Raw genomic sequence first — 14,362 nt, forward strand, 5'->3', positions numbered from 1 at the left:
ATTGCTTTTTCACTTTTAATTTATCATTTTAAATTTTGTTTTACGGGGTGGGGAAAATGGTGTCATTTAGTGTGGAAAAGTAGTGTGAATATCCATATTCATCCTCAACCGACAGATAATTTACATTATGAATGCCACTCCTACGCCACTTGCAGAAACATCACTTATGTGTTTGTCGCTTTGTTGTCCTGATTAATCAATTTACTTATTTAAAAAATTTGTACTTCATAATGAACAATTATATGTAACTGAGATTTTTCTAACATACTTTAAAGAAAGCTTTCAGTATTAAGTCTGAACTAAGATGTTCAGTGCAAATGTTGGGTTTCTTTTTTTTTTTTAAAAAACATTTTTCAAATTCATTGACTTTGTGTTACTTCTCAGTATAAATTTTATGGTGCTTGATAGTTCTGGAGCTATTGTTAAAGGCATCTCATGTTTAGTACACTCATAGAGTTCCTAGCTATGAATTCTATGACATATATTGAAGTTTTGATCACTGATTCAATGTTTTCTCATTCCATTAAAAGAATTTCTGTTCAACATGAATTCTCTGATGAACTATGAGAGTAGATTTTTTGCTGAGGGCTTTTCTACAATCATTGCATTCATAGGGTTTTTCTCCAGTATGTGTTCTATGATGTCGAGTGAGGTGTGACTTCTTCCTAAAGGCTTTTCCTCACTCACTGCATTCATATGGCTTGTTCCCAGTATGTATTCTCTGATGCACAATAAGTTGTGATTTCTGGATAAAAGCTTTTCTGCATTCACTGCATTCATGGGGTTTCTCCCCAGTATGAATTTTCTGATGTTGAATGAAGTGTGAATTCCGAATGAAGGCTTTCCCACATACACTGCATTGATATCGTTTGTCTCCAGTGTGAATTCTCTGATGTATGATGAGATCTGACTTCTGGATAAAGGCTTTTTTACATTCATTACATTCAAAAGGTTTCTCCCCAGTATGAATTCTGGTATGAGCATTTAGTCCTGACTTCTTTTTGAAGGCTTTTCCACACTCATTACATCCATACGGTTTCTCTCCAGTATGGATTATTTGATGTACAATGAGCTGAGAACGCAAAACGAAGGCTTTCCCACATTCGTTGCATTCATTTGGTTTCTTCCCAGTATGAGCTCTTTCATGCACACTAAGTGATGACTTTTTGACAAAAGCTTTCCCACAGTCACTGCATTCATATGGTTTCTCCCCTGTGTGAATCCTCTGATGAATAATGAGGCTTGCCTTCTGGATGAATGCTTTCCCACATTGACTACATTCATAGGGCTTCTCTCCTGTATGTGTTCTCTGATGTACAGTAAGTTGTGGTTTCTGGATAAAGGCTTTTTGACATTGATTACATTTGTATGGTTTCTCCCCAGTATGAATTCTCTGATGTATAATGAGTCCTGACTTTCCACTGAAGGCTTTCCCACAATGTATACATATATATGGTTTCTCTCTGCTAAGAATTCTAGGTTGTGCAAAGAGGTGTGACTTCTGCACCAGGGTGCTCATATGCTCATTAGCTGCTCTGTTCACAGGAATTACTTTCCCCAATACATTATATTCACAGTCTATCTCCTCAGTCAGTGACTTACGGTTAAATACAACTTGGTTCAAAATCTTGTCTTGGTTTTCCTGATGATTTAGTTCACCTTCAAGTTTCAAGTCTTCAAAAATTGAGTATTCTATCGTATTATAAAGTATCTCTTCAGAAATACTCTTTTGTGGAGTTAATTCTTTACTTTTGGGTCTAACTTCATAGTCTGAAAAAGCCCAAGTATAAATGATGTTAAAATGAATACAGTTACAGCTTTGAAATTTAAGAATATGACCCAAAGATAAAGAATAAAACCTAAAGATAGAAGAAGAAATGAAAATAAAAAGAAGTAGGTAGGGGAGTAGTGGGAAAAAAAGAGTTGATGAACTCAGTGTCACAGTCTCACACTCTTCCACCTCACCCCCACTCTACCACATCAGTCTGTAACTAGCAAAAGTAGACCAAAAAATAACTGCAGGAAAGACAGAGGAATGATGCTAGCAAAGGGGCCTAAGGGCCTTAGCTGAAGTGAAAAACAGAAAGATTAAATATACATTCAATCTAGAAATAGTTACAAAGTAACCAGGCAACTTAGAGCACAACTACAGGCAAAGGATTTTAAAGTACATGCATTTTAAAGGGTCAGATAACATAAAAAGGGCTGCGTACAGGATGGAACATACTCTATCTAAAAGAACAAACATAGTTCAGAGGGATAACAAAGGTTAAAAAGAAAGAAGCACCCTGTAGTCATTTGGTGGTGGAAATCAGGAAAAGAAGAAAAAGGGGAAATTTTAGAGTCCTGCAAAACAAAAAAGAACCAGAGAACTCAAAACTCCTCCCCTATCACAGAAAGAGGAAGGAAGTAAGGAGCCCTACTATAGTTCTTGAACTTTTGCTATGTTAATAAAAAAGGGCTCCATAAAATCAAAAATTTTGTAAAAACATCATGATATAATAATAATAAACAGAAGAAATAAACAGTCCATAGAGAACTATTGCGAAAGTCAGGAAATGTATAAAAATCAATAGTGAAAATTGTCCCCTGCAAAAAACCAAAGATGCATGTAACTAAAGAAAATTTTTTGTCTATATTCCAAAAATAATTAAATATACTCAAACAAGCATTGGAGGATGTGGCAATTGCCATGAATTAGAACTTCAAAAATAAAAATGGAAATAAACAAAAAACAGGGACAAATAAAAATTTTCCTTAAAATACTCAGAACAAAAAATATATAGGGGAAAACAGATGTGACAAGATTTTAAATTGTTGATAATTATTGAGGCTGGGTGATAAGTAAATGGAAATTCTTTATGCAAGCATACTACTTTTGTGTATGTTTCAGAATTTCCATACTATCACATACATATGTGTGTGTGTGTTTGTGTTTGCCTAATTTTGAAAAAATACATACATACATACATACATATGGGAAGGATAAAACAGAAAGCAATATAAAAACGGCTATATACACTGATAGATGTTGAAGGAAACAGAGTGAAGTGATAGGAATGAAAGACTTTGGTGAGAATATCTTTCATATAGTTTTATTTTTTGAACCATGGAGATATTTGTTTTCAAAAAATTAAAATTAAGTTAAAAAGGAAAAAATAAAGCTCTCAAAAACAAACTGAAAGAAATGAATAAACCATATTTTAAGCTGATAAATAACTACAAAAGAATATAATTATTCCAAGTGACCTTTTAACACTATCCTCTAACTGTATGTCTTTAGTGAGATATTTTCTAAGAACACAAAGAACTGCAATGAAATCTTAAACCTCATTAATTACTTCTCTCTCAAACAGTAATATTGGTATTTTAACTTTGAACTATACATATATACATTAGTATAAAGCTAATAAAGCTAATACTTTATTAAGATTTTAGATATAAGAGAAAAGATATATGAATATAAAAGCAAAGAAAGAAAAAGAACATTTCAAGGATCTACAGGAATTTTACTTCCCTGCCTCCCATATGCTAGGTTCTCACTTACCTGGATAGGGCCAACTTGAGATTCCTCTCTCCTCCATGCATGGTTCTCCTGGCTTCAACAAGATTACATTTGACTTCACAGATCGATACCCTGCTTATGGGAAATGATACAGGACTTCGGCATTTGTGGACAAGCATCCTTCCTAGAAGTAGGCCTGCTACGTATGCACCAGAATGGCTACTGACATTACCAAAGGTTGAATTAACTCTCGTATATTGCTGGTGGGATATAAATTGGTATAACCTCTTTGAGAAACTGTCTGGTAGTATCTACTAAAGCTAAATATACATATGCCTTATGACTCAGCAATTCCAATCCTATGTATATACCCAATAGAAATGAAATGCTTTTTTCTACCCGAAAATATGTATAAGACTGTTCTTAACAGCTTTATTCATAATAGCTCAAATCTGAAACAACCCAAATGACCATCAAAAGATGGATAAATTGATGAACTACTGTGTACTTACTAAAGGCAACATAATGCAAAAATAAGGTGAAACAAACTACTACTACATGCGACATCATAGATGAATTTCACAGATATTATGTTAAAAAAATATGCCAGACAAAAAAAACTTACATAGCATGTGATTCCACTTACATGAAGTTCAAGAACAGACAAAGTTAGACTATGGTGATAAAAGCCAGAATAGTTGTTACCTCTGAGGAGGTAAATGGCCAGGGGCTCTAGTGAACCTGCCAGAGTGCTCGGTATGTTCTGTATCTTGATCTTGGTAGTGGTTACACAGGTATACACATATGAAAAAAATGTATCAAGCTACATAAGATTTGAACATTTCACTATATTTATTATACCTCAGTTAATTTATATAAACTAAGAAAAACTTGGGCTCAGTCCATTGTCTTTAGCCTCCAAAGAGTAAGCAGGATGAAGTACCCATTTTCTTTTTATTCAAGTTCACTAGAGAGGCAGAAGTACAGTATTAGATACCAAAAAATTTAATATTATTTTGACACTTACAGCTTAAAACCAAGCTCATTAACATTCAGAGACCCAAAAGCTTTTAGTAAATAAGAAAGCAAAGGTAATCAATTAGGTACTCTCATGGGTTTAATATTTGTTCATAAATTTTTCAACATTCCTCCCTTCAAGAGGTGGTGCTGAATTCTCCAACCCTTGTGCATGGGCTAGACTTAGTAACTCACTTCTAATACACACAGTAAGGTAGAAGAAATGGTATGATTATGGAGACTTGGTCATAAAAGGCAACTTCCTCTTTGCTCACTCTCTTGGATCATTTTACCTGGGGGAAGTTATCTGCCATATTATGGGAGAGACCATAAGATGGCGAGGAACAACTGAAGGGTCCTGTCAACATTCCTGTAAATGAACAATCTTGGAAATGGACTTACAGCTCCAGTCAAGCTTTCAGATGAATGCAGCTCCTTCTAATATCTGACTGCCACCACAGGCAAGAACACAGCCAGATTCACTTAGCAAGTCATTCTAAATTCCTGACCTACAGATAGTGTTAGTAAAGAATGTTTGTTTTAAGTCACTAAATTTTGGGCTGTACTAACACAAGTACTCTCTGAGGGAGAATGTCCTTACCCACTGAAACAAGGTTGCTATAGTTCTCCAGCATCACATCCCGGTATAGGTTTCTTTGAGCAGAGTCCAGCTGCTGCCACTCCTCCTGAGTGAAGTCCACAGCCACATCCTTGAATGACACGAATCCCTGTAACAGGACATTTCTGTTCAATCTAAAGCAAAAAACATCAGGTGATGTGTAAAAGATGTATGGGAACTTACTATTGTTTTCAACATGCAGAGTTCATTGTAGTAAGTTAAAGAAGATGTTTACTATGAAGCCAGGTTTGAGTTCTACTATGTGGGAAAAGCAAAACTCATGTTAAAAGAAAGAAAGAAAGAAAGAAAGAAAGAATGAACGAACGAAAGAAACACATGGGGACACACAAAAACAAACAAGGAATTTTGAGTACTTTAGAATAATGCTCCCAAATATATTTATTCACATACTATCTTCACAATTTTTACTATATCTGCATGTCACCTACACTATTATTGACTTAATAATTTTAACTCAACTTAACATTTTTACTTAAATAAATGTATTTTAAAAGGAAAGCATTAAAGGGAAAATCAATGTCACTTGTCATAAAACAAAGATAACAACAAAAATCTACAAACAAGTATATCCCAGTGAAGTGTCATGTGTGGGATTTGCTTTAAAATCTCAAGAAATGAAGGAAGAAAGAAAAGATGCAAGATTGGTAAAATATTGATAATTATTAAAAATATATGAGGAAGTACATGTGGTTTATCATAACATTTTCTAAATTTTTATGTATGTTTGAATTTTTCCATTAAAAAACTTTTAAAAATTAAATACAACATAAACCAATATATTTAAAAGTTTAAAATTTTTAAAAAGTAATATTAAATCTAATCAATCTAACTTAAAAATGCATGCCTGGAGATAAAAAGGATGGAATCATTTATGATTAGCAATAAAGTGCTATTAAGCTCCTTGTTGCTTACTTTTCAAACCATGATTAAGTTCTATGCCAATAAGAGAATTTCACTTTTAAATTTGATATTAATCAAATCCAACCAAGATATTCCTGAAAAACAGTGTAAGAGGGAAAGAGAGGAATCAACTAAAATACCCTGGCTTTTGGTGTTTTTGAAATATTACTTTTTTTTTTTTTTTTTTTTTTTTTGAGACAGAGTCTCACTCTGTTGCCCAGGCTAGAGTGAGTGCCGTGGCGTCAGCCTAGCTCACAGCAACCTCAAACTCCTGGGTTCAAGCGATCCTCCTGCCTCAGCCTCCCGAGTAGCTGGGACTACAGGCATGCACCACTATGCCCGGCTAATTTTTTCTATATATATTTTTAGCTGTCCATATAATTTCTTTCTATTTTTAGTAGAGATGGGGTCTCGCTCTTGCTCAGGCTGGTCTCGAACTCCTGAGCTCAAACGATCCGCCCACCTCGGCCTCCCAGAGTGCTAGGATTACAGGTGTGAGCCACCGCGCCCGGCCTAGAAATATTACTCATTTATAAAAAGGAACAAAATTCTGATACATGCGATAGCATAGACAAACCTTGAAAACATCATGGTAAGTAAAATAACTCAGACACAAAAGAATAAGTATCGTATGACTCCACATATATTAAACATGTAGAACAGATAAATTTATAGCTTCAGAAAGTAAAATCAAGGTTATCAGGGGCTGAGGGTGGGGAAGGAAGAATGGGGAGTTACTGCTTGATGGGTACAGACTTTCCGTTTGGGGTGATGAAAAAGTTTTGGAAATACTGGTGATGGACACACAACACTGTGAATATATTAAGAATTAATGCCACTGAACTGTACACTTAAAAATAAAGTGGCAAATTTTATATATATTTTATCACAATAAAAAAGGAATCTATTTGTTCAAGTAAAGTACGAAATATCTACTAAAATATATATCCAAGTGGTAATAATGAGTAGGCAACTGGATTTCAACAGGATGACAGCTGCTCAGACCAAAAACCAAGAAGCATGGAATTCAAGCTGAGAAAAGAGAAGTAAGAAGTGGGGCAAGGGGTGTAATGGATGGTGAAAAAAATGGAGTCTCAATAGATCAGAGGTGTAGAGGAAACTGAAGAATTGTTGGAGTCAAGATACTAGAGTAAATGAGCTAGAAACATAGAAATAATGGCCAGAGAGTGAAATGCTTAGAGGTGGTACAGTTATTGTCAATTACAAATCTAGAACATGACTATGAGAGTTGGTGGTTGAGATGGGGTGTTAAGAAATGATCTCTGCAAATAAGGAAGTACACTGGCAACAATGGTATATGACCCAGAAGTCCCCAAACTCTTAAAATCAGATATACTTCGTGGTTAAAAAAAAAAAAAAAAGTATATACCATCAATATGTGTCTTTTTAAAAAAACATAAATTATATACATGTACTTTGATACTGAGACATTGTTTATTAAAAGAATATAAACTGCAAGTTCTCATATTTTCTTCCCATACCCCAGTGGATCATCTTGCATATCTCCCATGGAATATACACTCTCAACTCTGAAGACTACTGTACTGAAGCTATATGCTACATAATGGGCATAACCAATAGAATATTATAGGCAAAAAATTAAGTAATATGTACATTTCAAATAAAAACATTTAAAATTGTGTGACAATTACAACCACTATGATGCTGGCTAACAGTGTTTAGCTAAGTGATAAAGCAATAAGAGTGAGCACATTCATTTGATCTCCACTACCCACCAAGCATGCTCACTTCATATGCACTTCAAGGCTCTCAACCCATTACATTTTAAAGAAAAAATATTTGATTATTTATTGGTTAAAAATTACAAATGAAAATTGATGTTATTATTATCTTTAATGACATGAATTCCCTGGACCAATTTCACACACTCCAAGGGCCGACAAATGCTGCACCAAAAATTATGGATTTTATTCTTAGATCAAGGCAGACTGACAAAAAGGTACGTACTTCAACCTCATAATTTTGCTGTGCAGAAAAAGTGAATTCATTGAATTCTGCCTTATTATTATGCCCTATATTTAATTTGAAAAATGGGTTAAGAAAGAGATATGAAGAAACCTGCTATGGGATTTATCACTACATATATATACAGACCCATAAAGAGAATAACTTCAAACCTAAATTCCAAAATATCTTTACTTTCCTTGAGATTTTATTACATGTAATGTATAATTTAAGTTATCTAATTACAGATGATATGCTCAACTTTAACTATGAAAGATACTATAAGTTGCATGACTATGTTCCAAGTTTCTTTGGAAATAGAAATATCTTCTATTTTCTTATTATTTTCTCTGATCTCTATTTAAATTTTTTCATTTAATTAATTCTTCTAAACTGCCTCAACTACACTGGAAAACAAAAAAGCTCACTTACCTGAGACTTGGTCATTTTCTGCAGCTCTTCACAAAGGGAAGATACCTGCAAAGACAAGGCTGGAATGAGCAGGAAAGGGATAAATCTCTAGGATCAACTCCATAAAAAACTACCTTTGGAGACTGCACCTTTCACAGCTTTCTTTCAGAGAGACCACAAAGGATTACACGGTGATAACATCAACCTATTAATGTAAAGTTCTAAAAAGATCAGGACATAATATATCTTTCCTTCGAGGATATGAATGTTTATATTCCCTTGTATGTTAAAAATGTTTCTCTTCCTTTGACCCCAGAAATCTATAATTAGATATTTATTATAACAAAATAAAGGTGGACATACACAAAGTTACATCTGCAAGGATCTTCATTACAATGATGATTTATCACCTAAAAAGTAGAAACTACCCAGATGTTCAACAACGGGGATTGATCAAATCAATCACGGAAAGGACAGAATGCCACAAAGTCATTAAAAATGTCTTAGAAAAATATTTATAAACCTGGAAATTTTTTCCAGTTGTATTATAAAGCAAGAGAAATAAATCATAAAATGATACATAATATATGATTACAGTTAGAAGGAAAGTACCTGAAAAGACATCAATATGCTTATGGTTACCTTTGGGTCGTAGGATTACAAGTGATTTCTACTGAGTTGCATTTGGCATTTTCAGTTTACAAGTTTTCTATAATAAATGTGTATTACTTTTGAAATTAAAAATGATAATTATTTTTAGCAGCTATTTTCCAAATGACCCCTTAACCTAAGCTTTATCAAGTAAGTTCTAAAGGGCACAATTCACCAGAGGGAATTTAGCTGAAAGAAAATAAACAGGGATTCAATAAACTTCAATAGTCACTGTTTTTCATACATTTACTGGATCATAAAACTCTTTTATATCACTTCATCCTTTTTTTACACTCTGGTTTATCCTGTTTGTTCTTATTGAGGTATAATTTATATACTATAAAATTCACCAATTGCAAATAATTTTTAGTAAATTTTACAATAAAAACAGTAAATTTGTAAACTAAAAGTTACAAATTTTAGTAAATTATACAACCATCACAGTCAGGTTTAGAACATTTCCATCACCCCAGAAAATACCCACATGCCTCTTGCAATCAATCCCTGCTCCCAGCTCCAGCCCCAGGCCACCACTAATCTGCTTTCTGTCTCTAGAGATTTGCCTTTTCTGAAAATTTCATATATACATAATCATATAATATGTTGTATTTGGGTCTGGCTTATTCCATTTAGCATAATGTTTTCAAGGTTCATCCATGCTGCAGCATGTATCAGAAGTCTGTTCCTTTTTATTACTGAATAATATTCCATTGTATGTATATATCACATTTTATTTATTTGTTCGCCATTTGATGAACACTTGGATTGTTTCCAGTTTGGCGCTATGATAAATAATGTACTATGAACATTCACATACAAGTCTTTGCATAGATCTGGCCCATCTTTTTGATCACCTCTTTTCATTTGGTTGCAGTTACTTGAAAGGAACTTTTAGTGAGCTTGGTCACTGATGAACCACGTTGTGTTGGGCTCTGGGCTCTACAACTAACAAGCTAGATGAGCTTGTTTCTGACTTAAGCCCAGATTCACCAATCTTTGAAATAAGGAGGTACAACTAGAAAATACCTCAAATATTACCACTCTGAAATTCTATAAAATAAGAATCAAAAGGATTTTTCCTCTTTCCTGATAAGGGTAGAAGAGGAATCAACATTTCACTAAAGGCCAGTTGTGATGATGGAAATGACACAGGAAGAAACTAAAAATCTGAAAACAGATAAGGCAAGTGAAGGAAGAGAGGCAGCATGTGTGAATCCTTAGGAAGGGGGGACTATACACTGGGGGTTAGGGATCCTTTTCCATCTATACCAAGAATCCATTTTACAGCAAGTCTATCCCTGTGGCAGTCTCCCATTTTCAAACTCTGACCTTCCCATAATTCTCACCTCTCCTACATCTTTGGAAATGAAACTTCTTATTACAACACAGTCCATCACCTAGCTTTCCAGACCTAAAATTATTAGTGCATATTCTGCCCAGTAATTCTTCTCTCTCCCAAAACTCTAGTGACAGCTCTGAAATCTAGGATGGCTCCACTTCCTGACCTCAAAGCACCCACCCCATTTTTTTCCTATCCCACTGAGACCTGGTGACTTGGGGGCAAATTCATATACCTTCGCTCAGAGTCCCAAAGCTCTATCTCTTCCTGGGAACTCACCCTCAAGTTATAGACTGGGCTCTCCAGTCTTTAAAAGGTTGCTAGGGACACAAAATAGCTAGAGACAGAAGGGCACAGTGGATTTAATTTGGTAATCTGACTCAAGGGCTTTGCAGAGAATCTGAAATGTAATGTTTGTTTGGTGAGAGTCATTTGGCATACACTTTTCAAACCTATTCTAGAGACCCTTAGAGTTAGATTACAAGGCCAAATTTTGGGGAGGACACGTAGTAGAGTAGTTAGTCAATTCTGTGGTTTAGGCAGGGCCAAATACTGGAAAGACAATTAAGATTTTGAGTAAGCATGAACTTAGGTAGAAATTCTTAACCATACAATACTAGCAAGAGTTTGAGTAAGACTATCTCATTTCTCTGAATCTCACACTCCTTCTCTATAAAAGTAAGGATGGTAGATCTTACTTCATAAGATTACTGTGATGACTAAAAGATTCTACATTTTTAAAAGTGTCTAGCACCCTGTCTTGCGATAGTAATAACCTAACATTTATGTAATGTTTACTACCTGCTACACAATGTATAGTCCTACACATACAGTATCTCATTTATTCTTCAAAATCACTCTAGGAATTGGGTACTATTTTAATCTCCACTTTTCTAATTGATTTTTATTTTCAGCTAAAGCATATACATAATTGTAAAGTCTTAAAATGAAGGACAGTAGTGTTCTGCCTTACCCCTCCCCACTAAGTCCTGTTCCCCAGAGCCAATCACTTTCAACTCTTAGTGGTTTCTTCCATTTATCACTGCATTTCTAAATAACATGGAAATATATATATATATATATATACACACACACACACACACACACACATGCATATACATATGCATATGTAATCACCATTTCTTGATTTATCAATTTTAAACACTATTTATTGGCTTCTCGGAATTAAGCTGAGGATTTGACACTCTTATACCACCACCTTCATTTCCCATGACATCACAATTTTGGTAAAATCAACTTTTAGTGTTTACAATAGTATAACTATGTAATTATTGTATACTAGGATTATTCCATTTCTTTCATGTACTTTTTGTTTTTCCCAGACTTAATTTTTGTCCTAATGGCTTAGTTTTGTATAAACCTATCTGCACAGCAGACATAGCACCTGTACATAGTGTCAAACATTAGATAATTCATTAGATCCCTTCTTTTCTCTTCCAAGAATCTTCTGTTCTTCCTGCTCCTGTTTACCCAGGGTTTAGAGCACAGAGTGGGCACAGCACTAATTAAAATGACCTTATCCCTTCTCTGCCTGGTGAACTGTTCCTTCAAGGTTCAGTTTAAATGTCACCTTCTCTAGAAAGCCTTTCCAGATGCCTCTGTGATAGAATCAACCACTGCTTCCTCTGACATCCCCACAGTGTTCAACATTTTGTTACAGGGTTTTCCTGATACAGGCTTAAGGCAAGGAACGATGCAGCCTGAACTAAAACCAGGGCAGTGGGAATGGGGAGGAAAATCAGAGAGATGTTAAAGAGGCAGAATCACCTGGATTTGATCACTAATTGGTTAGGGGAAGAGAATGGAAGGAGGAAGCTACATGGGTTTTTAGTATGGCCATCTGGATGAAGAGTGATGTCACTCATCATGATGTAGAAGGCAGTAGGATGAGCAAGTAGAGTGGGAAGAAGGAAGATGATAAACTCTGTTTTGATATCTTGAACATGTTATGATTGAGGAGTGTGTGAGTAAACCTCATGGTGATGTCTACCAGACGGTTGGCTATGTGGATCTGGAGCTTGGAAGAAAGTCTTGGGTTGGTGCTATAGAGTGGTAAGTCTTGAGTTTAAAGGTGGAAGGCAATACAAAGAATGTGGTTGAATATATCTAGATATAGCACATAGACTGAAAGGCAGAGAAAAGGCATAGGAGCTTTAATAAAGGGTTTTTGAGGAAAGACTCGAAGTACTTAGCTAACTACAAGACAGGAGCAGAGAATAAAACTACTTTAAGTCTGTTCAGGAGATATATCCAAGGGTGGATGCAGACCCTCTAAGGGAAGGATGGGAACTCTATCCCTACTCTCACATCCTTATGGGCATAAACCCACACAAGAAAACCCAGAGCACAATATGCGCGGAGTGCAGCCTCAATGCAAATCGTTTTAATTCAGGGCTGGAGCCCCAATCACTGATCATGCGCAGCCTTCTCCCCAAGCTATCACACTGGCTCCTAATAGTTGTCAACTACGGCCCCCATTTACTGATCTCCCCCACCAGGTTCCTAAAATAACCCTAATAACAGCTGTCCCCCTTCAGGGCCCCAACCACTGGTTTCTACGTGACCTCCAAACCGTGACCCTGAGAGATCCAGAATCACTCACACAGACACGCACAATCACTAAGCCCCACGAATCCCCAATCAGTCGCCGACCCTCTTCAGAATTCACCACTAGGAACACCACTAAATAATGAGCCCCACGGGGCGGAGATGACTGTCTGGGACAGGTCCCCTTAATTACTAACCACAACAAGGCCGGGAATTACAGGCCGCTGCAGACGCTCAATCGCTGCATAAAAATGACGCCCTTACTCCAACACCCCAGCCAGCGTCTGACTCTCTTCTCAGAGCCAGACGCTCCAACTTCCCGCCTCGCCTCCAAAGCCCTCAGCGGAGCGCTCTGTGCCCACTCCCTCCGCTGACGGGCTGCGGGACTCGATGTTTCGGAGGAAGTTGTTGCAGCCCGCGACTTTGCTTATATCGCGAGACTTTCCAGGTTGCTAGCCGGCAGGAAACGGAAATTGACATGGCCGCGCCCATGGAGAGGAAAGTGTGACGCAGCGGGTAGCGCCATATTTCGAGTAGGTGTTGATGCCGTACAGAAGAGCATTTTTATAATAAGAGCAGGGAGGCTAGAACTGGAATGCGAAAGCTACGGGAAAGGTGTACGGGGACAAGGCGGGAGCGGAGACACAAACTAGGAAAGAATTAGAGGTATCCGAGGATGGAGTCGGGGTACTTATCCAGCTAAGATGTATAGAAAATGGGAACACAGCGGAAGATGCAAAGCACAAAGATGAGGAAGGGAACTAGGGGACGAAGGAAGCCCCCAGTTATTATGCAGATGAGAAGAGTGAGGTTCAGAGAGTTTAAATCAGTCGATCTCGGTCACATTGCCTCACTTTCCCAATCTGAGGTATAATAATAATAATAATAATAAATGTTTATTGAGCACTTAAAGCATGATCACTGAGATAGGTTATTTAATTTAGGCTTTAACTGAGGTGGAAAAGTCAAGAAGGAGCATTATTCTCCCTGAGAGATGGCACTGGGAGAAGGAAGTTAGAAGTTAGCTGGTGAACTCCAGCTAATCATCCTGGAAAATTAAATTCCAATGTACTCTCCTGGGAAGCTTTCTCTGATTGGGATGGGAAGTCTCTGTCCCCTGCTAAAGACAGGTCGGATAGGAGCAGAGGGGAAGAGTTTGGGTGAAGACTAAAGGACGATTCAGAACCTCTAGATTCTCCTCTCAAGCTCGTCTTGAACTTACTCTGTGGCCTTGAACCAGCCACTTTCCCTCATTAGCTCTCTGTTCTCTCATTTGTAAAGCGGACAAAGGTTGTGAAACTCTCATTTGGGTCAATGTTTGCTGATGTAAAGAAGAAAGTTTCAG

General features: G+C 36.5%; 1 protein-coding gene across 1 annotated transcript; it reads right to left on the reverse strand.

Annotated features, from left to right (window-relative positions):
- Window positions 1–607: 607 nt before the first annotated feature.
- Window positions 608–13,410, reverse strand: LOC138385994 (zinc finger protein 300-like). Its single transcript, XM_069472152.1, has 5 exons — window positions 13,215–13,410; window positions 8,481–8,525; window positions 5,124–5,250; window positions 3,548–3,637; window positions 608–1,770 (listed from the first exon to the last, which is right to left on the reverse strand). The coding sequence occupies exons 2-5, from the start codon at window positions 8,493–8,495 to the stop codon at window positions 680–682; spliced, it is 1,323 nt and encodes a 440-aa protein (XP_069328253.1). The 5' UTR covers window positions 8,496–8,525; window positions 13,215–13,410; the 3' UTR covers window positions 608–679.
- Between the last annotated feature and the right edge of the window lie 952 nt (window positions 13,411–14,362).

Source organism: Eulemur rufifrons, chromosome 7 (genome assembly GCF_041146395.1).
Source record: "Eulemur rufifrons isolate Redbay chromosome 7, OSU_ERuf_1, whole genome shotgun sequence".
NCBI classification, from domain to species: Eukaryota; Metazoa; Chordata; class Mammalia; order Primates; family Lemuridae; genus Eulemur; species Eulemur rufifrons.